At 46.7% G+C, this 26,208-nt stretch overlaps 1 protein-coding gene across 3 annotated transcripts in view; it reads left to right on the forward strand.

The window, feature by feature from the left end:
• The window catches only part of Ppp1r12b (protein phosphatase 1 regulatory subunit 12B), a 191,695-nt gene extending 166,907 nt beyond the window's left edge, over window positions 1–24,788 (forward strand). For all 3 annotated transcript variants that reach the window (XM_032915242.1, XM_032915243.1, XM_032915244.1), the window contains 6 exons: window positions 3,943–3,959; window positions 8,187–8,331; window positions 9,157–9,261; window positions 12,031–12,084; window positions 13,536–13,586; window positions 23,892–24,788. In XM_032915242.1, coding sequence (XP_032771133.1) covers window positions 3,943–3,959; window positions 8,187–8,331; window positions 9,157–9,261; window positions 12,031–12,084; window positions 13,536–13,586; window positions 23,892–23,978 — 459 coding nt within the window. In that variant the 3' untranslated portion in view covers window positions 23,979–24,788. The remainder of the gene's footprint in view (window positions 1–3,942; window positions 3,960–8,186; window positions 8,332–9,156; window positions 9,262–12,030; window positions 12,085–13,535; window positions 13,587–23,891) is intronic.
• Window positions 24,789–26,208: the final 1,420 nt, after the last annotated feature.

Consider the following 26,208-nt stretch of genomic DNA (forward strand, 5'->3'; position numbering starts at 1 on the left):
TCCAAGATGTCTGTCAATGAGAATGATCTCTAAAGACAGGGGGGGGGGCAAGCACTGCTGTAGGCATCACGAGTCTGAGCACGTTGGCATTATCGTTTTCCACATGCTCTCATCTGTGGAAAAGTGAGCCTCCGTGGAATCCACCTGTTCATATCCAGGTACCCTGTGGCCTTTCTCTGGCTGTTGCTTGAGAATACTAGCCTACTCTATGACTTTCCATTTTTAAATACTTGTATCTTACATCGGCATCCTTCGTGGTGACTGTACAGTATACACAGCCATACTGTGTAGTCAAATAACTGAGAACTTTACTTCAGTGTGACAATGTGGAGTGTTGTGTTTCCAGAACATTCAAAAGGGAAAAAAACGTTAATTTCATTCTTACAGTGGTAAACCAATGGTAATGATTAGCACACTTTATTATATGTAAGTTGCCAAGATTGATTCATAGTAAAAATTCTGACTTCCTGTTTTAGTGGAGCAAGATGCATTTAAATCATGTAGAGATGGGTACCAGAGTTCACACAGTAGAAATGAAAGCTGAAGATGTCAAAAAACCTTATTTCATAGCAGGCTATTTACAAGCAGGAACTGAAGGAACATTTCCAACCGAGAACCAACTGGGGAAAAATGAAGTCAGCTAGACAGAGCTGACTTAATGGTCAGAAAGTTAACCAGACCGTAGTCTGTGCACTGTAGAATGCTTATGCTACAATAGAGAAGCAAAAGGCAGCCAGGCAGTCTCCCCAGTTATAAACAAGTCATCCTTTACACCTAGGCAAGCCCTGTCTCTGGAGAGGCTGCAGAATGCAGCTTCCGAGGGACCTGGTGTTGAAAGGCTGCTCTGCCCAGGAGTGTGAGAGAAATTAAAGCAGTGCTTTGCGTTTGACTTGAATTTCCTGGCTCACAGGAACCAAGTTAACTTCAGGACACTAATGAGCACCAGCATAGCAATGTGCTTATAACTGAAGAGAGAGAGGGAAAGAGCAAGGGTACTGGCATGTTTAACAATGTATTTCCTCCCAGTTATCACATGTAACTCTTACCAGGGGGTACTGGTTACTTGCCCAAGTTTCATAGGCAGAAGAGTAAAAAATTAGAACTCAGAGCCATGAACAATTCAGCCAGCTCTAGTTACTAGTAACCATGTTCTGGCCCTGTCAGCACTAAGGATGTTAACTGGGAATAAGAGAGTGGGTGGACGTCAGGTAAAGACTTTTAAATTAAGACTTTAAAGCACTCACCATAACAATAAGTTGTCACTGTTGAAACAATGGGGTGTGTGTGTGTGTGTGTGTGTGTGTGTGTCTGCCATCATCTTCTCAGAACTCATCTTTCTAGAAGCTTCTTAACTGGAGCCCAGAAATCACTGCTGCCTCCACAGACAGATTCATGTTTTCCCGCTCATGCTCCAGACAGGCTCCTGACGTGTGCTCGCAGGACTCTCCCTGTGTCATGGAACCAGTTAGGCCTCTTTCTCTGGGCCTCTCCTGCAAGGCTCTGCATACCATAGGCTTTAAGTATAGAACAGTTTCTTCACATTGGCCAGGATGACTTCAGCCTCAGTTATTCACAAGTATTTGACAAGTCACAGTTAACATTTCCCTGTAGGTAGGTATTCACTCACATGCTGTAGGCAGATCTTCCACAAAGCTACTGAAGGTGCAAACTCAGCACCCTGACTTCTCTCTCACCTACCCCCATCCTGGGAATTGAGGCGAGGGTCTTGCCAGGTTACGTGCTCCACAGAGCTGTATACCCTACTTCTTTTTACTTTTTATTCTGGGGCGAGCTCTTCCTAAGTTGCCCAGGTTGGCCTTGAACTCACTGTGCAGCCCACATAGGCTTTGTACGTGTGCTCGACCCGCCTTAGCCTTCTGAACAGCCGTGATTACAGACCTGTGCTGCCACACTGAGCTCTTACATTTATTTATCATGTTTGTGTGTACCCACGTGCCACAGCATTCAGGGGACAGCTCTCAGGAATCTCTCCTTCTGCCATGTGGAGTCGCACTCGGGCAAGCATACTTGGTGGTGAGCTCCTTCACACCTTCGCCTGCCAAGCATGGATTTGCTGTCCTTGCTGTTGCTGTTCTTGTTTGCCTTCTTGTCTTGTTTTGTTGGTTGGTTTGTTTTTCAAGACAGAGATTCTCTGTGTAGCCTGGCTGTCCTGGAACTCACTTTGTAGACCAGGTTGACCTTGAATTCAAAGATCTGCCTCCCTCTGCCTCCTGAGTGCTGGGATTAAAGGCGTGCAACACCACTGCCAGACCTGTTCTTGTTTTTAATTCTGAAACAAAAAAAATAATAATAATAATGTTGGTGGTCAGTGACAGATAGATATGACATGTTAAAACCTGATAGAAATATATACCTGGCACATCTCTGGGTTTGAGACCAGACTCTGTCAAGACAAAAACAAAACAAACAAAGAAGACAGAACAACAAAAACAGATATAAAAATGTAAGAAAAATTGCCATAACTCCAGATTACTAAATTTTAGAGTTTTCAAAGAATGTCACAAATATAGGAGAATGTTATAGATACACCATAATTTTTTCTAAATGGTTTCCTTTTACCTCAAATGGGACCTGTCTCGTTTTTATGGCAAGATCATTCTGTGGATAACAATACTTGCTGTCAAGCCTGATGGCCTAAGTTCAGTCCCTGAGACTCAGTGGAAGGAGAGGATGCTCTACTGAAAACTCACCTCTGACCTCCACACCTGTGCTGTAGCACATGTGCACACATGCATACACACACGACAGACGGATGGACGGACAGACAGACAGATAGATAGAATTTAAATGTATTAGTAACCAGAAATATATCACAAAATTGTGTGTAAACTTAACTAAGAACTCATAAAAGAAGTCCCTACTCCATAGCTACAGGAAACCCCACAGAATTAGGATGTGCTCTTTTCACCATTCTGAGTACAGCCCTTGACTTGAAGAGGGATTCCATAGAAAGCCACCTCTGAGATGTGCCGTGACACTACACATCGCACCTCTCTGGGGTGCGATGTCCGAGGCTGCTCTGTGCCTGGACTGACAAAATAGTGTCTTCCCCGGAGGGAAAGCAGTGCATGGAGTGTTGCTCCCAGGTGAAAGATCCCCTTTTACATATGGCTGGACTCTGCGTCCCTTCATTCTTTCCTCTTCTGTCCTTTGAGGTTTTGTTACTCTCTTAACATCTCAGAAGAGGAAGTAGATAAATTCACATAAATCAGTTAAATGCTTGTTTGCTTGAGTTCTTTTTTTATGAAAGGATAGAAGGTCAAAGGTCATTTATAATTTTTTAGGTGGAAGATGAAGACATAGTCACTGTTGTTGCTTTTTATTTAAACAAGGCCTATGCTTGTAGTCTGCATCTGCGGAATACTTTGCTTCTGAGATCCCAAAATACTTTACTATTCTTTTTTAAGTCTGTACCAGCATCTAAGGGACTAGGGTTGGACTGTGCCCACAGCTCCCTCATCCCTATCTTTACCGTGATCTGGGAGGAGCCAGCAGCTGACCTGAGGTTTTGTTTATGAACTGCACTGTTTACTGGGAAGCCTGGGGTGCCTGGGATCCTGACGGGAATTAATAGGATGGATATTGTACGTCAAATGGTTCCATGTCACACAGTAGCCAGTGACGGGCCCTCCTTCAGCACAAGCTTGTCTAGTTGGAAGAGAGAGGAGTTTGATCACTTTGTATTTTGGGGTCTGCCCATTTGAAAGGACGCTATCTCCAAAGCCTCAGACCGGGTGAGCTGTGGTACGAAGACCTGTGAGTTAGAGCCAAGCAGCCGTGCGTGCTGTCAGTTCAATTAGCAACTCCTGTCTCCACTAGAAAGTTGACACATCTGATTCGAAAAGTACAATTTATGAATGGATATATAAATTAGTCTCTTGCTAATGTTTTTTTCTTTTTGTTTTTGTCTCCTTTCTCTAGCATGAAAGACTTTCTAGGTAAGAACTCTGTTTTTTATGCATGCTTAAATCCTATGAGAGAATGTATGCCTAGTTAACTTTAGTTTCATGTAATAGTTAAGTGGTGTGCTTTGTAACCTTCCTTTTCATTTCTCCAGTCACCATAATAGTCAGACTTACCTTTTGCCCAGTGTTATAAAACAGCTTCAACTCACCTTCCTGCTGCAACTCACTCTTCTTCAAGTCCACTGTGTGTGCTTCCAGCTGACGGTGGTCCTGCATCAGGGCCAGGCCCCGTGGGCACTTGGGAAATGGCGTGAGTGAGACACTGCCCTTACCTGCAGCTAGTTACAATCTACTGGAACAACAATCCTTTCAGGAGAATGCAGAAAGTGCCATTCGACAGGCAGGCGGGTATCATGGGTGCGGGGAGAGGCAGTTAAACTAATCTGATAATTCAGAAGACAAGATTGTTACCAAGGAGACCATGAGCTGAGACTGGGGTGAGGTACTGTCACTGTATAATGAACCTAGCCCTAGATCTCATATCCGAGTGGTGCTTATGGACAGTTTATCCCATGATAAAAGCCTGATCTGCAATTACTAAAATAAATGAATAAGAATCCTCTATAATCTTTTCACACAGTATCTAAGGTGCAAAACTGATCTTCTTAAAGAAGAAAATAAAAATAACAGCGTCTTTGGAACTAAATGTTTGAACCTCTTCTTCTCCACTATCCCTGTGACGGAGAAATCACGAGGAGATGGGATAGGGAACAGATGTAGTTCTAGGACATCACGGGGAAATTGGTCTCTAAATCTGTCTGGTAGTTGAGCTAGTTCGAACTTGTTAATGTGTGCTAAGATTTATATGTGTCACTTCTCTGTCCTCTCACCGAGGCCCAGCCAAGAAGGAATAATTTACTTGCCAAGCAGTGTAAAATGCCTTTGCTTTACAACATGCAAGGAGGGTTTTAGTTGTTGTTGTTTTGTTTTGTTTTGTTTTGTTTGCTTTATCTCATCTTTAGAGAACTCAGTTATGTTACAATGGCTACACGTTCTCAGCAGACTTCAAAATATATCATAAAATTGTCATGATTAAAATACTGGTGTACCAGTTCAAGAGTAAGGCCAGAGGGCCGGTGAGATGGCTTCACTGGAAAAGGGGTTTGTCACCACACCTGACAACAGAGTGCTGTCCTGGGACACACATGACAGACGGGAAGAACCAATTCCTAATGGATGTTTACACACACACACACACACACACACACACACAAATAAATGTATAAAAAGTAAAGTAAGCAGAGACTGACAGAACACAGTCTGTGTCACAATGCCTTCAGATACATATAATATAATATAATATATATAATATATATATAATCTAAATTTGCATCTCATGGGTGGATATAAAGTACTTGAGAAAATGTACTGTTTTGGTTTTTTGGTTTGTTTGCTTGTTTTGAGAAAACACATCCTTCAATGCATGCTAAAGAAATCAACAAATATATTTCAAATAGTTACATTTTAAAGAGAAAGGCCCTTCTACAAAAATAGCACAAGACAGTATTTTATTATCTGTATGAAGGAAACATCTTCCCAAAAGTACCCTAAAGATTATAAAATGTCAGGTTTCATTATGTAAATTTACACTGTTATCATTAAAAAATAGCTGTAACTAGCTGGGCATGGTGACTCAGACTTCTAGTTCCAGCTCTTGGGAGACTGAAGCAGGAGGTCAGGACTTCAAGGTCAGCCTGGACCACATAGACAGTCCTAGACCAACTTAGGCAGTACAAGGCCTGTCTCAAAGAAACTAAAAGAGAGAAAAAGAAAAGAGTTTCTGTAAACATCAAAAAGTAAAGGGAAGTGAAAAGTTTGTGAGATGTGTTAGACAGTTGTCAAAGCCCTGGTGTGTAAGAGCATTCTCCCGAGGTGTGACCAGAGAAAGCTGTACACTTTACAAAGTGTGACTAGCCATCCAGAAACAACAGCACCGAATAACCAAACACTGAACCTTCCCCTCAATTTAAAATACTAAAACAGGACAATAAGAATATCGTTTTCCTGTAAACTCGGTGCAATGGCAAATCTTGGTTGTCGACTTGGTATACCTAAGAAGAGTTCCCTCTTTAGTTGAAGAATTATCCTCATCAGATTGGTCTTTGGGCACGTCTGTGGGCCATTTTCTTGATTGCTAATTGATTCAGAAGGGCCAAGCCCACTGTGGGTGTTGTCATCCCTAGACAGGTGGACCTGGGCTGTATAAGAAGAGATAACAGCACTCGAGCCTGGAAGCCAGCGAGTACATACTGTTTCCCAGTTAGTCTGCCTGAAGCCCCTGCCTCAAGTTCCTGCTGTGACTTTCTTGGATGACAGACTGTCATATAAAGTGAAATGAACCCCTCTCCTCACCACGTTGCTTTTGGTCACGGTGTTTATTACAGATACAGAAAGCAAACAGGACAGGTGGAGTGAGATAAGTCTCTTTGGAAGGCAGTATAGCTGCACATAATAAGTGTTCAAAATCTAGTTGGCCGAGATCACATACTACATTTCTAAACATTTTTCTAAAAAAGTGGCAAGTGGCACACATCAGTAATTCCAGCATTCAAGAGGTAGAAACAGAAGGGTCAGGAGTTCAACATCCACTACACAGCAAGTTTTAGGCTACTCTGGCCTGTGAGAGGCCCTGTCTCGAACAGAAAGCAACCACCACCAAATAAATAAATAAATTAATTAATTAATTAAATACATAAGGAAGGAAGGAAGGAAGGAAGGAAGGAAGGAAGGAAGGTAGGTAGGTAGGTAGGTGATTGGCTAGCTGAACCAAGACTTACAAATAAGACTGCACGTTTTAGTGTTGTTAGTAGATGTGGTGACAGCTAACAACTGTGAAGCAGTGCGTCTCTCACCTGACATTTGGTTAAATTACCAGATAACCAAAGAATGAACTATGTAGTCATTTTTAAGGAGGAAGTACATTTTTATTTTTATGGGAAGGTGCTCACAGAATCCTAAGTGTAGGGAGGAGTTAAATAATGGAAGTCTCATCTGGCTTTATAGGATTATATACTTTAACATATTGCTATTTGACATTACAGAAGTATATGAAACCTACTGTTAATGGCAGTTATTTCTTGGGTAAGATTATGGAGCAATCTTTTGTAGTCAGGAAAATCACCAGTGCAAAGATTTCTGTGAACAGGGAGAGGGGAGGGCGATAAGACACAGGTTCTGGCATCTCTAAGAGAAAAAGGCCCAGCTCCCCGTGCAGCTGCCACCTTCCTCTCACCTCCCTCTCCTCCAGGACCTGCTCCTCTGCCCTTCCCGGTGCTTACTCCAGCTCTGCCAGCTCTGCCGGCAGCCACCACAGACACCAGACAGTCTCACAGCTGTGATGGTGCAAACCAAAGCAGTTCAGGGGCCAGTGCTCTGGAGGGCTGGTTAGTGTACAGCGCTTTGGTATGTGCTGCCCACAACACACAGGAAAACAGGAGTTAGTGTGAAGGGTTAAAAGGACACCAGGACACTTAGCTGGTAATTAGCTCAGAGACTCCTACCTGATACTCTGAGCAGTGCTGGAAATAGAGCCACCAGCAGCTCTCGAAGCTCGCCTGCCAGGCATAGACATCTTAACCACAAGCCTGAGTCTTGATGTGGGATACAGGGAAGAGAATCGGCTGCTTGGGACTCACTCCAGCAAACCTGTTGTGCACCCACAAGTCCAAGCGGCCTGCTGTGGGTGCCTCTCTCCCCATGGCTCGTTCTCCAAACCCATGTGTTTCCGATTCATTGACGGTGCGTGGTGATCATTTTCCAAGAGCCCTTCAGACACAAGAGACTGGTTTTAAAGGCACACTCTTTAGGGAAGGAAGCTGTTCAACTCCAGTTAATTTCAAAGCTCTAACACTTAAAGCAGCACATGGTCCCAGCCACCAATTTTTCAAGTGAGCTCCATTCTTGGCAAATGATAGCATCTCGCCCCAATCTGTGTTATTGCTCATTCGCACGCTCACAGTGCGTCCATGAGACCTGTGCATGCTGGCTAAGAGAGTCAAGGAAGGTAAGTTTCTGGCCAGAGTTCTTAGCCTCTTAGAAAAGGCACAGACTAGACTTAGGCTGTCTCTCTCTGTCTGTCTCTGTCTATATCTGTCTCTCTGTCTCTCTCTTACACACACACACACACACACACACACACACACACACACACACACACTTTGTTCTGAAAACCAACTTTCAACTTCACTATTTCTCTTACAGGTTGGAGTCAGGAGGCAGTAACCCGACCAGTAGCGACGCTCACAGTGACCGTGCTTCAGCAAGAGCCCGTCGGGAGGCCAGGGAGGCTCGTCTAGCCAGCCTGACCAGCCGGGTAGAAGAGGACAGCAGCAGGGATTATAAAAAAGTAGGATCTCTCTCCAGGTTCCTATTCTTGACTTTTGCCATATAAACCTTGTAGCCTTTTCCACCAGTAGTAAAACAAAGTTCTAAATAAGGAGTATGGCGGTACTTCTCAGAGCTGTTTGCTTCACCTTCTACCCACGGAAGACTATTCGTGTTGTTTTTATTACCGTAGTTAGCGTATGCCTAGAGTTAAATATTCAGAAGTGTAGGGTAAAGTAAGAAATGTACTACTTTTAAAGAGTAAAAAGCATAATTCTGTGTGCCTGAGCCCATGAGCATTATTTGGTTAAGACTTACTTTAAGAAACATGTGCTTTTAATAAGGTGTTTTGAATATCAACCAAATACTTTTTGGTGCTAGTTTTTAAAAATTATCATCTACTTCTCTCGGCTCTTGCTCTTTGGACTTTGGAAACATTCCCTTTCAGGTGTTTGAGATGCAGGGGGTGATGGGGAACAAAACATTTTGGTTAAGGAATTTTTTTGGTTGATATTTTTTGTTGTTGTTAAGCAAAATTTGACCAAAAAAAAAAAAAAAAAAACAAACCAAACCCAACAAACCCAGTTCCAAAAGCAATAATTCTGTTTTATATCACATGGGAGAAATGGGTGTGTGGTTTTTCCCCCAGGGTTTAGCTTCCCTGACGGTGGGGCTCTCCATCTCTCTCCTGTGTCAGCACCTGAGAGCACTGCCCTGAGCCAGAGAGCAGTGGCTCTTCATAGACCACCCTCCTTTCTGCACCTGGGTGGTCATGGAAGCTCGAAGCAGAACTGTGAGTTCTCCTACTAGGAGCCCATCCAGTGACTTGGTTCTGTTCCCTTCACAGCTCTATGAGAGTGCCCTGACCGAAAACCAAAAGCTAAAAACAAAGCTTCAGGAGGCCCAGCTGGAGCTTGCTGATATCAAAGCCAAGCTTGAGAAGATGGCCCAGGTAAGGAAGGGTGGGCAAGGCCAGGGAGGGGGAAGGGGAGGGGAAGGTGAAAGGGAGGGGGGAGATATCTATCTAGGGGGCAGGCTGGGAGATGGAGTCCAGGTGACACTTCCTCAAGCCGACAGGTGGGAGCTCTTAAATAATGGAATATTTTGAAAACTGACGGTTGAGTTCCATGAACCACTAACTGATGTTCTGAATGCTAGTCGTTGATATTAATATAGCTTCTCACGGCGGAAGTACAGGTCGGGACAGTACTGGGTCAGTTCTAAGTGGTTCTTCCCGTCCTGCTGGTGCTCCAGTTCAGGTCCTCTGTGCCTCACCTTGTGGAGAGAAATAAGCACTAGACTATAACCGAGTATAGAAAACCCAACATGGAGCCCAAATAACCTAAGTGGTTTGTTTACGTCCGAGATGAAGTGGTCCAGATTAGGTTCCAGGGGACTCCACCTTGAAGCAAAGGTGTTGCCCCTTGCATCTGGTTCTATGGAACTGGTGACAGTGAGATGGGGTAAGCCACTCCCTCTTACCACCAGGCCTGATTTAATTACACAAATCTGAGAGGCCGCTGGGGGACATGGTCTCATTGCCCACGAAACAAGCCCTGCAGCTGAAAGCTACAGCAGCTAGCCTTCTGTTGGTGCAGAGTTAACAGGAAGCCTGTTCAGTTATTTCCCTCCCAGAATGCCTGCGGACTGAGTATTTCAAAAGCAGAACTGAGGTAAAAAAGGATTCTTTACGAGAATATAAAATGAAAACCAGAGGTGGCTGCTTAATCTGGTAATATGATATAACCCAAATGAAAAATGAAATTACAGGCTCCTGGGATCCCAGGCACACAGTATGTAGTCAGGGAAGGGTTGAGTACTATCTTAGCATCTTACTGTAGCCCCTGTGGGGTGCACAAGGCAGCAAAGAGGGGTACAGGAGCCATACGTGGCTCTTACTGCACTTTCTGAGGCCTACAGCTAACACACACTAGGTTTAAAGCCATGTTGTGGGGGTGGGAAGGAAGGTCTCTGATTTAAAGAAAAGTCCATGACAAAATTATAACCCTGCCATCAGGTGGGGGGCAGGATAAATACGTTTTATGGTCACTTTCCCCTCTGCATTGCTAAACTAGGCAGTATGTCTTGTCAGAGACTAGTTTGGTTCTGAATAGCTTCCAGATGGGCAGCGTTAGTACTAAATGCAGCCCTTACGCTGTTCCCAGAAGCTGTGCCCCTCTCAGAACATAAAGGAGCCTCCCCACGAAAAGCACTGCAGCCCTGCTCCTCAGTGGGGGCTGCTGACACTAGCCGGGGCTCCTGGAGTTCTTCCCCAGCATAACAAACTGCTCAGAGTGACCCACACAGATCAGAATCTAGTTGGTCCTTCCCAGTCCCTGGGGTGCCATCGCAACCCAGCCAGCTGCTCTGCTAGGTATGCTGGGATATACTTAATTTTACCAAGTACAAGCTATTTGAAGCTTAGAAAGAAATGATAGTGCTACAGACCAAGTCTATTTACCAAAAATGGAGATGTTTGCTGGGATTGTGGAGGGAGGGCAGGCGGGCCTGTCAGCCTCATGCATTTGTTTGGAGACAGTCCCCACATGGACACATGCAGCATCCTACATAAACGCCAACTCACTTAAAACTACACAAGCAAACAAAAAGCTAGTCCTTTGTTTTCTGAACTTCGCAAATATCGAAATCTTCCCAGCTCTTCAAGCTTAGGAAAGAAACAAAAGAAGTTATAAACAAATTCCGAGATCCCTAATACGTTTCCCCCTTTCCTTTCCACTTCTCAGGAGATGCGATATAAAGGCAGACAGCCATGACCTTGAGAGCAGAAGGTGAAAGTCTAGGATGAGAGCCAGAATTCTAAGTTTTGTTGTTACTTTTAGCTACTTGGTAATTGAGAAGAAAGGAAGGAAGAGGAGGGAGCATCTGCAGGGCAGCCTAGTGTCCCCTCTTACTGCAGCAGTCTGGACATTGTGCTAGGCAGGAGAGGAGAGTCCTCCTTTGTCACTAAACGCCCATTGAACACACGAAATTCTGCCTAGTCCTCTAACCTGAAGACCAAAGGAGACTTAGAGATTCCTACATTCCTTGACTGAAGGCAGGGCCGCTCCCTGAGTTACTCTTCTTAGGTGTAGTGGACAAATCATCTTACTCCTCCGCAGGATTGAACTGAAAGTCAGTAGTGATCTAAATGTACTGTAAATCCTTTGTCAGGTAAAATCTTAACAGATTAAGAAGGAAGCCAAACAGATAAACGTGGAAATGTTCTGTTCAGACACCTGAAGCTGTCTAAGGAGACTACCGCACTAGAAGGGAAATGGCCTCAGTGCTCAGAACAGAAGTGACAGGGAAAGATGGCTACAAGAGTGCCCCAAGGACTGCATTCAAGTTTGGGGCCCTGCAGACTGTAAAGAGAAGCTGAGTCTCTCGAGTGGAGCAGGGGTGATCTGGTGTAAGGAGAGTTAGTATTTGGGAGAGGGAAGATGAGAGCCGGGGATGTATTACGAGTAGCATCTGTACACACACATGCTTAGCCTCAGAAACTGTTGTTGCCTTCCCCTCCCTGGGGGCCATCCTACTTCCTGTTCAAGGCAAGTGTCAGGGTTCGAAATCTCACAGTCTGTTTGCTTGAGACCCTCGCTAAAGGGAAATCCCAGAACCCTGCTGCCTCTTTCTGGACGTAGTGGTGAAGCAGAGCAAAGCGGGGCTCCTGACTACACGTGAGACAGCCTAAACAACAGGTGTTGTCCTTGTGTTTGCACAGCAGAAACAAGAGAAGACCTCTGACCGGTCCTCGGTGCTGGAGGTGGAGAAGCGGGTATGCTCATCTGTCTCCCTTGGCCGCCTGCTGCACGTCTTCCTCTGACCTTCTCTAACTTTGTTGTCCGTGCCAATGGAAAAAGTTCATCTTAAGAAGGCAGGAGCTCTGCCACATTCCGTTCCCAGCTTAATCTTTTTTTTTTTTTTTTTTTTTTGTCTGACTCTGGACAGTAATTTGATGACCAGTCTGACTTTCCCGTATAGTTGGTTACTTTGAACGTGCCAGTTTTGGGGTGGGAAGGAGCCTTGGGAAGTCATCCTGTGCATTCTTCTTCTGCCTTCAGAACTGCACACATACACACAGCTCCAAGGTATTTGGTTATTTAAACATGCACACAGGTCTAAGGGCTTTCTCCCTTTCTCCATGGCCTCAGACAGAAAGGAAACTTTTATCTGGTCACACACCTGTAATCCCATTTGAGAGGCAGAGGCAGGAAGATTGTCACAAATTCAAGTCCAGCCTGTATTTCATAGTGAGTTCCAGGCCATCCACAAAACTAGCAAACCTAGTCTCAAAAGAAGGCGGACGCCTGTGTGGTGGCTCAAAGGTCAAAGTGCTGCTGTATGAAGCCTGACAGCAGAACCCACCGTGGATGGAGAGAACTGGGCCGAGGTTGTTCTCTGACCTCCATACCACGGTGTGGATACACACGCACGCACATGTGCACACACTCAAATATTTTTTAAAGGAAGTTTTTCATCAAGACTCTTTGCCATTGATCTAGGTCTTATGATTTAAGACCTGGGCAGTCAGACTTTCATCAGCCCTCTGGCAGAGGACGTTCTAGTCAGATTCCTGACCTGATGTCAGATATGTATATCTGGGACTTTATATCCTTGGATTGGGGAATCCCAGTTAGATTTAGTGATGACCCCTATCTGACTCTAAGGATATAGTATATTCCTGTCTTTCTCATTGTCTGTGGGAAAAGCTAAGTTTTCTGTTTCGTTCCCTTGGCCTATAACTAGTCCTCCTTGGCATCTCATCTGCTTAACAGCTCCTCGCTGAATTCAGGCTAAACTAAGAGTTACTAACTTGAGAGAAAGCAAGGGGAGAGAGAAGTTGCAGGCAGTGATGTCTGCCCATCTGCTCCCTGAGGTGAAGTTCTCTGGGAACCTAGGTGGAATGTTACTAAAGGCGATGGATTTTTGTTTGTAGAGAGCAAGGGTCCTAGTTACTTGCAGTCATTTGAAAATTTTAACTTGCAAAGGACGTTAGCCAGATGCCACCCCTGTTTCTTCTACTTTTCTTATAGAAGACTTAGGTAATAGGACCATCCATCATCAGTGAAGTAGCACTGTCCCATGGTGGCAGGACAGTGCATGTGTGGAGAAAGGGCGGCCCTAGTCGAGACAGACTCAAAGATCATGAAGCTGCTCGTGGTGTGGCATGTGGAGGCAGCTTCGAGATGCCATTCTCTCTTCAGCAAGCTCCTTGTTTCTCAATAGGAGAGGCGAGCGCTGGAACGGAAAATGTCGGAGATGGAGGAAGAGATGAAGGTATGAAGACGTTCTCTCTGTCTCGCGTGCCTGTTGTCTGAACGCCTGCTGAGGTAGACACTTGAGCCTGGGCTCGCCTGCTCTAAATGTCACTGCCAACTGCATGCTCAGGAAGGGATGCTGAAGTCCGGAAGTGAGCACCTCCCCTTAGCACCTCTTGTGCTCTCTCAGTTCATACCGCATCTACTGTGGCCACCGCAGGGGCCCTGTAGGAGCAACTGACTGGGACACAGGGGAGACCTTCAGCAGGCTGGAGGCAAAACTCCCAAGCTGAACTTGCAAGGTTTTCAAAGCAGTGACTTCCCATTGGGAGACTGGTGAAAGAGCTAGGACAAATTCTCCCCGCTCTGGCGTGGCCTCAGGCTTTCCTCACCAAACACAGCTCTAGCAGGAGGAAAGCCGCTGAGTCATTCTATAGCAGTATCAAAATTGATTTGCATATTGATTTCCTGTCCTAGGCCATTTCCTCTGCAGTATTCTAGAGTTCTTGACCTTCACCCACTAGAACTAGAGCAACTCATACCTCCACGTGACCTACTTGAGGGCTTACTGCCATCCTTCTCAAGGATGACCAACAGCAACCAGTACTACTTCCCTTAGCTTCCTGAATGGAAATGTTGAGTTGCCAATGTTGAGTGCCAGTCTGTTGCTATAGGAAGGAAGCAAGGAACATGGGGCTGCTTAGGGGAGCCACCTGTCTAAGATATCGGAGCAGCTCATCCCTGAAGTTCATGGCGCTACACGGCCATGTCAGCTTGCTCAGCGTCTTCCTTCCTCCACAAATGTTATTTTAGTGGGACTGCGATGTCAGATGTAGATTTCTAGCAGGCAGAAACCCTGGGGCAGTGTCAGACAAATCCCCAGTGTCCTCAGTGAGTGAGGTCTCTGGTGTGCAAGTGGATTACTTCCCAAGAGACAGTGGTGGTTTTAATGGCCTAAAAAGATGTTGCTTATGGATACCTCACCGCACACAAGGAAAGTTTTCAGAGCCTGTACTCAGTCCCAGTACCCCTTACAGTTGTAGTGAAGGGGAAATGTCAAGCCTACCCCTCATTTCCTGGTCACCAACCCACCATGTGACTAGTAATAGCCATGTAGAATCTGAAGCAATAACAGGTACCCTTCAGACACTACACATTTCCTAATTGACCCAAAAATACCAGCAAGTAGGAATAGTGTTTGATTCTCTTGAGCAGACAGAACACTACCCTCACAAACACCATGGCATTTTTTCATCTTCTGGATTTTCCAAACCCACCCCACGTACTGTAGTATCTTCCTCCTAGCAGAGTGCACTAGTATTGCCAAGCAGTTCTTCATGAATGACACTTACAGTTCCATCTGCTTGAGGGCTTCCCAGCTGAGACCTTCGGCTGTGTCCTCTGCACTCTGTGGTTAGGCTGCTGTCCATACATTTGGTAAGAAGGGCCTAGACATGGATGGCTAGAGAGTCAGCTCAGTGGTTGAGGGCACTCGCTGTTCTTGCAGAAGACTTGGGTTCAGTTCCCAGCACCCACGTGATGTTTTACAATAATCCACAACTCTAGTTCTGTGAGCACTAAGCACATACATTGTGCATATATATCTCTGTGAGTTCAAGACCAGCCTGGTCTACATAAAGACCTTTTCAGGACAGACAGAGAGGGGGAGGGGAGGGGAGGGAGGGGAGGGGAGGGGAGAGGAGAGGAGAGGAGAGAAGAGAAGAGAAGAGAAGAGAAGAGAAGAGAAGAGAAGAGAAGAGAAAATAAGCAACCTCAAAAAATAATTAAAATAAGAAAAAAGAATGTAGCTTACTAGGTAGAGTGCTTACAAAACATGCAGTTAGCCCTGGGTTTGATCCTCAGACCACGTAAACCAACCATGGTGATGCATATGTGTAACCCAGCAAGCTCTGGGCCAGTGTAAGATACATGAGGCCCAATCTCAAAAACAAGGGAAGGGAGATGCAGGGGGCAGAGAGAACGGACTGAAATGCTGACCTGGAGCTTAGGAATCAGACGGAAGCGCTCTCTCTCTCTCTCTCTCTCTCACACACACACCACACACACACACACACACACACACACACACACACACACACACACTAAACTGCCAAGTGCAGAAGCTCTTTGGTATTCCAAGTTGCTCTCGATCCTTTGGGCTGACACAGGTTTGCATGTTTCTGTATTCTTATCCTGTCAAACTGTGTTTTTCTAAACTAGGCCATGCATTCATTTCTTCAGCATTTCAAGAGCTTACAACACATGCAAGTGTTTATTCCTTCTAATCAAAAGTCATTTGCCAAATTTAAGAGCCTGGAGAGAGGGCTCAGAGATTAGAGCATCAGCTGCTTCCAGAGGACCTGAGTTCAATTTTCAACACCCACCTGGTGGCTCACAACCGTCTCTAACTCCAGTCCAGAGGTTCCAGTGCGCCCTCTGGCCACCTCTGGTACTGCACACATGTGGTGCACAGACATGTATGCAATTAAAGCCCATAGACATAATGGGGGAAATATATAAATTATCAAGTAGAACCAGATCGTAACTCGCCCCCAAACCAGTGAGTAAGTTGCTTCTGAGATTGTGTTAGAAATCCACCTCATCACTCAGTCCCCATTATTCTCTCCTGCCATTTGCAAAGCCAAATGGGGGAGAAATACCTAGGCTGTACTGCCCTAAACATAATTTGTACAGGCCTAAGGGGGAAGCACTTCAGACTGCCCAGTCACGCTTCAGTTAAGTTTCTGTCTGTACCTTCTTCAATTTTATGAATATATTATGAAATCCTGTGGCTGGCTCTAAAGGAGTTGAAGAATGTGACTGTTTGGTTCTCAAGGTCTTCATTAGGTTATCACGTATGCTCACCAACTCTCTGAGGATTGGTGACTGAACATCTGTGTGAGATGGTCAGTGAATAGTACAGTTGTCACGTCTGGGGAATCTTACCAGGCCTCGGGACCCGTTCTGTTTGTGCACATTCAGATTATGCAGTCCAGTGTTTCCTGGAGCCATTAATAGGGCGCTATGTGTAGGGGTGACTTCCTGTGCTTGCTTGAAAGCTCAGTGGTCACTCAAGTCCAAAAGTGACATCACTGCCTATTTTCCCCGATACCAACAAAACACAAAGGTCCATGAGAAGGGCCCTCCCAGGCGTATGGAGGGCTCTGTGGTTGAGAGATGGTCATGATGTCTACCCACAAAGGTAAGTGTGCCTCTCCCTAGGAGAAACTCTACTCCACCAGATCGGAGTAGAGCTATATGACAGATCTGACAGGGGTGCATGTCAGTTGAGCTGAGCTGCTCTGCCCTTGTCTTGGGTGTCCACATCCAACGACTTTGTACTGATGCATCCTCCACTAAGCTTCAGCTTCTTGCTAGACCCTACCCTCCCTATCTCAGGCCCTTGCATGAGAAGGGCCCAGCAGCCATCCCCCTGTAAGGTGCTTCTGGACTCCACTTTGCTTACTCTGGAAGTATGCTAGCCAGCTTGCCCTGTGCCCCACCCTGGGCTCCATGCTCTGCCCTCCTCCTCCTCCTCTTCCTCTTCCTCCTTGTCCTCATCAAGTCTCTGCCATGCTTGTGTTCATGACTGCTTCCTGCAGAACACTCCACCAGATGTTCCCTACCACCCTCCACGCAGATAGCTTCCAGATTCTTCCACCTAGAGCTGCCTGTGTCCACATGGCAGACTAGGCCACTTTTATAGTGGATTGCTATGAAACCCCTCAGAGACAATGGCCACTCCCTGTAATGACTGTGTGTATTCCAAGCTTTGATCAGAGGTCAGCACCAATGAACGGCATTACCAGGGGTTTCCGTGTTTCTACTCATGTCTTTAAAGCCCTCCATGGCGGTTCTGGTCTCCCTTACCTGTCCCCTCTGTGGTCAAGATACTTAGAGTTGCCAGAGGTGCCTGGGGGCCATTCCTTTTCTGGGGTAGTCATTCTTCCTCTCTGGGCAAAGAACTCTTCAGCAGTGTGTCTCCATTTGTTTTCCTTTTTACTGTTTCTCTCCTGCTACTTTCATTTCCTTGCTGGTTCACTCCCAGACCATCACCCCACTAATCTCTCGCTTCTGTCCTCGCTCACTGTGTATGTAGTACGAGAGTCTGCTCTGATACCTGGAACCTTTCTGTCACCACTATGACCCAGACCTTGCATAACAAAGTCATTTCCCTCTTCCAAGAGGGCTGATAGTCTTAGATTCAAGGTCAGTGCAGAGGGTCCTTAGGAAGGCACGTGGCAGAGTTGGCAGCCTGTGCTGTGATCCCTTTATTGAAGTCTGTGAGTCACACGTGAAATATTAGGAAGACTGACTGTGTTGGTTATCTATTCCTTTGCAACACTGAGGCACGGGCAAGGTTAGACCACAGTGACCTAGCCAGTTCCATCATCACCTGGCACTTACGAGGTCTCTGCTTTTGTGCATTTATAATTCCCAGACTATAATCTGTTTAAACACATTTATGTAGTTCCAAGCCTCGACATGACCTAGGGCAGAGAGCACAAGTTAGCTGTGAACTTCGTGATATATATACTCATGTATAGTAGGTCAGAGGCCGTTTGACAGTTGCAGGACCTGGATGAGCTCTGTGTGCTTTAGGGAGAACTGGGAAAGTTGACTATGCTTCCTGCAAAACAAGTTGCAGGTCCACCCAAAGAGCTGGCAGGTGTCACATCAGCCTTCTTACTAATGCATGCTCTATGCAGGAAGTGCTTAAAGAAAACACCCCTCTGGTTGTGTTTTTTAATTAAGCAAGAAAACAAATAGGGGTCAAGTGTGAGGACAAGATGAAGAGAGAAGGGTGATGTTTGATTTAGGAATCCCCTCCCAAATCTTCAGCCCAGTCCCAGTGACAATGAAGGAGAGTCCCCAGGCTGTGGCTCTGCATGTGAATTTGTCAGAAGGTCCAAGCCATTTGTTGGCCTCTCATTCTCAAGTGATCCACTTAAGGGGTTTGATGCTCATGTAGCTAATCCCAGCATGCTCAGGACTCATCCACAGACCACAGACAGCTCTTCCTCTTCTAGTGCATTTCCTCCTCCTCCTCCTCCTCCTCCTCCTCCTCCTCCTCCTCCTCTTCTTCCTCCTCGTCCTCTTCCTCCTCCTCCTCCTGACTCAGCTCGCGCTCATTACGCCTACCTTTCCCATCTCCCTCTTTGCATGCACACTAAAACAGGAACAGAAAGTCACGTCGTTTCTTTGTCCTACTTTCCCCCTCTGTCCGTCTTGTCTGTCTTGTCTGTCTTCGTGTCTCACTCTCTGCAGAACCTTCACCAGCTAAAACAGATTCAAACCTTGAAGCAGATGAACGAGCAACTGCAGGCTGAGAACAGGGCCCTGACCCGAGTGGTGGCCAGACTCTCCAAGTCCATCGAGTCCTCGGACACCCAGGAGCTCTAGCTCTTGCCCTTCCTGTCCACCTCACTTCCCTCCTCTGCTACTCCAGGCAGGTTTACTCTTCTTGTTGGTCCCAGAAGCCCAGTACCCATCCTTTCCATGAGAGCCTCCACGTCCAGGTATCTGTAAAACTGGTTCTGGAGATGGAGTCTGTACGATGGGATGGACATAAGAACCAGTTCAGGGTGGTGGTGGGCAAGCAGGGGTCACTGTTAGAGTTGCCATTATCACCTTCTCTTCCCTAGAGACTCAGCTGCACATAGATACACAACTGTGTATATTTACCTGTGTGCATCCATGGACACATATTTATTTCACTGGTGGGGTCTTTGTCAAGTGGACAGAGCACTTTCTCAGCCAACAGCAACCCAAATGTATGTGTACCAATTAGGGACTAAAGTAACCAAGAACAGGAGCTCTCCAATGTGCCTGAACGTTAGATCCTTCCGGGGCTGTTACCATGTACCATGTGTGGACCCATTCCAAGTGCTCTATGGTTTGGATTGATTGAGACCTGGGCATCAGTCCCCTACGATGTGTATGTGACCATGGTTGAGTATCACAGCCCTTTGAATACCAGATGGAACTTAATCTAAGTGACAGACAGCACTCCTGATGGAAAGAACTAGGCCTAAGGCCCCGCCTCCCAAGCCTACCTCTGTTACCAGCAAAACAGCCTCCATTCCACCACTGGGGCAGAGCTAGATCCGAATTCTTTACCTCCTTCTAAGTCTTTGCTTTTTTGTCCTCCTCCTGAAACATTCGTCTCATTCCCCTCCCAAGTCTTCTGGCTGGAGAGATGCCTCCCTCCCTGCCCTGTGTGTGGGGGCCTTGTGACAGAATGCAGGGGTCTAAGTGGGCCCCTCCTAATGAGTCTGACTTGCAAAGGAAGTGACAGGCAGTGGAGTGAGAGTAGGGTTTGTTTTCAGCTGAAACCACCCCGCAAAAAAAAAAAAAAAAGTTTGGCAAACTAGAACCTTCCTCAGACTCTCAAGCAGATTGTTTTCCCGTTGGAAGATAGTGTGATGGGACCACACTGCCCCAAATGAGTTTTTGATTTTCAGTAACAATCTAATTAGTCTTGCTAGGGCCTGTCCTTTTTTCTGCCGATTTACATTTGCCTTTGGGGGTCAGTAGCCGGCAACTAATACCCACTAGTACTGACACACCCAGATTACCATAGGCTGAGCTAATGTCCTCTCATGGGTGCTGTCACGGGTAGAAAGAAAATGGAAAGGGATGTGTTGCCGTGCCAGGCAGTGAGCAGCCAGCGTTAGGTCTAAACTCTGTGTCTCAGCCTCAACCATCCCGAAAGGGTGCTAACATGTAGCTGTGTGGTGGGCATGCTCCTAGTCCTCACCCTTGAACCCTTGGTTCAGTCTTGGCATGCATGGGAGATTTTGACTTGGAGTGAAATAAGAGACCCCCCCCCCCGCCAAGATGGCCCAGTTATTTTTGGTCTCCCTATTTGTTGCAAGACAGTGTAGGACATGCGGCAAAATTAGATGTCATCCTAGCATTTATTGAAGCATAGGCTGAGTGCTTTGTTTTCTCATGGATTCCTCAGCACCAGTGCTTAAACATAGGTTTAAAGCATAGGTTACAGATCAGAACCAAACTCAAGGTCCCTTGGAGAGTAAACAGTTGAATAGAAGCTAAAACACTGTTAGTCTCCGGAGTCTGCACTCTGCATATTTTGTACAACCTTAATCATTTGTTAAGCACATAGTCTAAACAATGTAGGAACAATCTGTCAAGCAACTACAGCACAGGAGTCAGACAGAACTGTACTTCCTCACTACCCTGGCTTCACAGGCCAGTTTCAGCCAGGCATGGTGGCACATGCCTTTAACCCCAGCACTTGGGAGGCAGGCGGGCAGATCTCTGGAAGTGTGAAGCCAGCATAGTCTACAAAGACTGTCACTATAAAGTCTCTCCCTGGTACATGACCTGTAACAGGGAAAGCAAACGGTGGCTCACAGCCAGCCAGTAGTTAGAAAAGATGTCAAAAGAATTGTATTTGACAAATAAAATCCCCACGGAATTCAAATTTTAATGTCCAGAAACTAAGATTTATTGAAAGCAAATCAAAACTTAAGTGTCTGGTTATCAGTATGTGTTAGGCCACACTCAGGGGACAAAGTGGTCACAGCAAGCCTGTGTGGCCTGTGGTCTAGTCTAAGGTTCTCACTGTGCAGGCCTCAACACAAAAAGCCTGCCGGCTGACTCCAGGCGATATGGTCAAGAGAGTTTAACCCACCGTCACCCCTCTTGGGTCGTCCCCTGCCTTAGTGCTAGGCAGCTCTGCCTTCCAGAAAGGGAAGACCCCTCCCACGGGGAAGGCTCACTGTGCTTCCCACCCACAGCCTGCCTTGCCCTGGCACATCCTAAAGCTCTAGGACCCCTGGCCCCACCCCCTGCTTGAACACAGTCATCGTCATGGGCTATAAGAAGTAATATGTAAGAAGATGTGCACTTGATCTTGTATATCTGAAGTATCTGAACATCAAACCGACTAGGAGTGGCGAAACTGAAGTTAGAGAGTTAAGGTGCACCCTGTAAAACCTCACGCATGCTCAGTTCTTCACACATGTTCTTACTTAACCCTGACGTCAGCTTAATGTCAGACAGCACTCTCCCTCCCCCTCTGAGCCTGGAGTCTGTGCTCTTTCTTGGTCTTCTGCACGCTACTGGCACTTTTTTACGTTTTCTTAAGATGTTAGACGTTGCAGCTATGAAGCTGTCTTGTCCCTCTTCCCCAACCCCCAAGGAATTGAGTTCTTAATGAGGAAAAGAAAGTCACCAACACTCAACAACTTGTACCTCCTTTTTAAAGCAGCTCAATTCTGATAAGCAGGGAACACAACCCACAGCTTCTTCATACCTGGGCGATCCTACTAGAAATAGGGTTTTCAGGGGCTGGTTAAGAGCACTGGCTGTTTTTCCAGAGGATCCAAGTTCAATTCCCAGCACCCACGTGGTCTCACAACTAACCATCTGTAACTCCTGTTCCAGAGAATCTAATGCCTTCTTCTGGCCTCCACATGCACCAGACACAGACACGCATGCAGGCAAAACAGCCATACACATAAAAGAACCTTTTTTTTTTTTTTAATTAAGACGTCCCACCCAGGCACGCAAGCCCCCAGACATGGAGCATTAGAGCAGAGATGGAAGGTGGCAGCCTGGGCAGAGCTCGCTGACTGAGTTTCTGAGCACCCCATTCTGACGGGCGCTGCTCTGTCAGGGAGGACAGGGTCAAAGGCAAGCTCTCCGTTGTGCTCTTAGATACAGTCTTACTGCTGACTGCAGATGACTTGCCTGCTCTCCCAGGGGTCCAGGGGGCCCGTCGAAGATGCCAGCCTCTTCAAGGCCCATCTGAGGGAACACGGCACTTACTGTGCCTTAGCAGCCATTCTCAACCTTCCTAGTGCTGTGACCTTTAATACCTCATGTTACGGTGACCCCCAACCATACCATTTTCATTGCTACTTCATAACTGTGATTCTGTACTGTTATGAATAATAATATATATACCTGTGTTTTCCAGTGGTATTAGGTGACCTCAATGAGAGGGTCTTGACAGTGACCACTTCTGAGTTTGTCTCTGGGCTACGAGTGCTCTGGTGTTTGTTTTCTATCCCCACCTGTAATGAAGAGACGGCCTACGGACTTGGGCACAGATGGGCATAATGTCATCGTCGGTACATTACTAGTAACTGCCGTAGACGAGAGGCAAACATATGTCCTCACTTTCAGAGATAAGAACAGCTGCAGCACCGGTTCCCAAGGAGCCAGAGAGACTGTCAGACTCCCCACACTGTAGACGTTGCTCTCTGTCCCCTGACATGGGTGTGGAGATACGTGTACACACACACACACACACACACACACACGATGTATGACATAACCTGCATTGTCCTTGTGAGGTTTGGAAGACAAAGATTATATTCCTTCAGGAATATAAGTTTAACAGCAGTGCCAAGAGCTAAAACTACATGGGCCTTGTGATTCCTGAGCCCGGCCACCCTTTTCTGAAGGCCTTTCTTACTGTGTGGGTTCTGAGGGTTGAAATGACTGATCAGTAAAGAAAGGGCATCTGCATAACAGGGAGGACACAGATTTCTGGAGCCTTCGTTGTGAAAATTACCTTCTAATCCCTGGAAGGCCCATACATGAACTGTAGTTCAGTAAGATTTTTCAGATATACAAAACATCTGTCAAAGTGCCTGATCATGTATTAAAGCCTTGGGTGTCCAAGCTGGAACTCGATTTTCCTGTGTTCTTTGAGTTGAGACACAATGTGTGTTGTGTTCCAAGATGGAAAAACTGACAGATGGAGTCTCCACTCCACCCCTCTTCCAGAAGCCTCTGTCCGCCAGAATTACAGCACCATCCACTAAAGTGCTGGTGAAGGCCCCGGGTCCTGACCGTAGCTGTGAGTTCTCTGGGTGTTAATGTTGAGAATAGGCGTGTATAGTGTGACCAGTAAGAACCTGGATGGATTCTGGTTGCCAAAGACAGCAGGATGACCTCCGTCATCTGGATATGTTGTTCTCGGGTGGGAAGCAGAACTTTTAACTCTTAAAGGTCACCGTCTCTCTGGCTCCTTGCCGAACTCCTCCCCTCTGTGCCCCCCAGCTGCTCTGGCAGTCTCCCCAGATTCTCTAGGGACAACTGCAGATAGTTCCTGGCTCGGCAGAAGAGAGCCACACACTGTAGCCGGTGAAGCTGGCCCAGAAGATGAGCAGCTGTGTCTCCCCTGAAGGCTTACATTTCTGACCCAGTAAATAGGAAGATCCAGGGGTTTTACCCCTGAGCAGAAGGGTAGTGACAGCTGATCACGTGGCTGCCAGGAGGCCCTGGGAGGGTCAAGGCAGCCATTATGCTGGGCTCTGACACACCTTTCCCTCTGTCTCCACAGGTGTTGACAGAACTGAAATCTGACAATCAGAGGCTGAAAGATGAAAATGGTGCCCTCATCCGAGTCATCAGCAAACTGTCCAAATAGACGAGGTCAGGTCTGGGGGGAGACGGCGTTTGCTGCCCTCCCTCCGTTTCCAGCTCTGGCCCTCTGGCTGAAAGACCTGAATGTGCTGGAGAAGGGCACCTCCTCTGCACTGTACATTGTCTCTGCACTCTCCATGCCCCGTTGCCCCCGCACCTCTACCCCAAGTTTTATGGCAGTTTTAACTGAAGCATGATTGTGACCATTTCAAGCAATCTGGAGAAAGCTTTGTGGGGTACACCAAGCTCAGCTGTGACGCCCAACTTTCTGCTGCTTTGTCCACATTGGTTTTGGTCCAGATATGTAAGGCTTTGACCCATAGCCTTTACACTGACCCAGTGTTCTTTGATTTAGGTGAGTCTTGTGGTGGCCACTCTGGGATCCTATGTGGGTGCCAAGAGCAAGGGCGGATGTGGGATCTGCCTGGGCTGCCTCTGGGGCTGTGTGCTCATAGTCCAGGGTGGCTGTGGCTCTGCTGCTGAGTCTTTTACTCACCTCAGGAACTGACTTGTTTTTACTTTCCTATCAGTGACCTAGGAACATCGCTGACTAGTCTTAACCTCATTTCTCCCTCTCCACAAGGCCCAGGCAGCCTTGGACTCTCTTGCTCCTTTTCTATCCTTTGGTGATTTCTCCTCCCGCCCTGATGGTGTAAAAGCTGAAACTGAGCTCCCACCCTCAGCTGTTTGGAAACTTGTCACTGCTGCCTTGGTACCATGACCCTGTCCCTGCGAAGCTAGAGGACGTCTTAAGGGTCAGCCCGTTGTTCATGTCTCCCGCTTGTCTGCTTACAAAATGATTTTCTGAACTCTTCAAGTTGTACAAGTAGTGTGCATCTTTAATCCCAGCACTCGGGAAGCTGAGGCAGGAGGATCAGGAGTTTGAGCCCAGCTACATAGCAAGACCCTCTCTCTAGAAAAAGGAAGCCTGGGTGTTGGATGTTCAGTTCACCTCACTTCCTTTGGCTTTGTTCTACTCTCCACTCAGGCCCCTGCTCCTAATGAGAAGTGGAGTCATTGCAAGGAGGCCTGGGAGAGAGCAGGGATGGAAGCTAGGTTAGAGAATGGAAGCAGCCAGAGAGACATGGAGAGCATCTGAGGACACTGGGAACGCTGTGCTTACGCTCAGAGGATGGAGGTAACTTGCTTCCATATTCAGGGGAGAGATCTGTCCTTAGGAGCCAACAGGAGAGGTGGCTGCTGGGTAGAGACTGAAGATGAAGAAGAGTACTCGTGGACTCTTAAGAGTGGCAAAGCCCATAGATCACCTGGCCCAGCGTCCTGTGCCTCCCTGCTGCCATAACTCTGACCTGTGGTCAGCCTCTGGGAGTTATGCATGTCATACTTGACGTTTGGGCACCTCTACTACAGTTTTTACTGGTAGAAGCTGCGGTCTACTGCTTCCTTCCGGGATAGCACATTAGCTATTATCTCTCCTTACTTAGTCCCTTGAGTTCCTCCTCGGATGTGATGTTGTGCCTGTCACATCTTGACTGCCATCCCCCAGAGTCTAGACAAAAGCAGCCCTTCAGCTTATCCGTAATTCCAACACACAGTTAAACTGCTAGCTCTTGTCACTGATCCCGTGCTGATGGGTACAATGTGGCTTTGTAGGCATTTTGTCCTTTGGTTCACATTAAAGGGCGTGTCCTTTAATGCCTCATTGTTTGAGGGTTGCTAGTGATGTGGACCATTCTAACACTACCTCTGTTAGTTTCTTTCATGAGGACGCCACTGTCCTTTTTGGTGGCCCTTGCAGACTTTGTGTGCTCTTAAACAGAAGTTCTAAAGTTCTAATTCAGGGTCCCTGATACAGAATGGGAACTGTATCTCCTCTTACACACTTTCAGCACATAAGATTCTCTTTTCCACTTCAACCCATTCTTCTGAGGAGTCTTGTGTTGGGCTGCACTACTCTTGTGAAACAAGAGCCCTGCAGGGAGAGAGACCAGTCTTCTGCTATAGGAAGCACTCCATTCTTGCTAGGAGACGTCAACAAGATGTCAGCCAGCCGGCCCTCCTGGCATGGGTTGTATACTGGGGAAAGGGATTGCTGCCTCAGTCTTGGGAAAAGAAAGTGGGATTGTAGGGAAACAGTTTGAGCCTCCTCCTTCTCAGGCCAAGAGGAGGTGTTCAGAGTTGTGTGCCTTTGGGCCTTGTAGGGAAGGTTCTCAGAAACCCTCAAACTGGCATTATATTGCGGCTCTACCTGGCCTTCATGTTAAGATACCACC

This window comes from Rattus rattus, chromosome 10 (genome assembly GCF_011064425.1).
Source record: "Rattus rattus isolate New Zealand chromosome 10, Rrattus_CSIRO_v1, whole genome shotgun sequence".
Classification (NCBI taxonomy): Eukaryota; Metazoa; Chordata; class Mammalia; order Rodentia; family Muridae; genus Rattus; species Rattus rattus.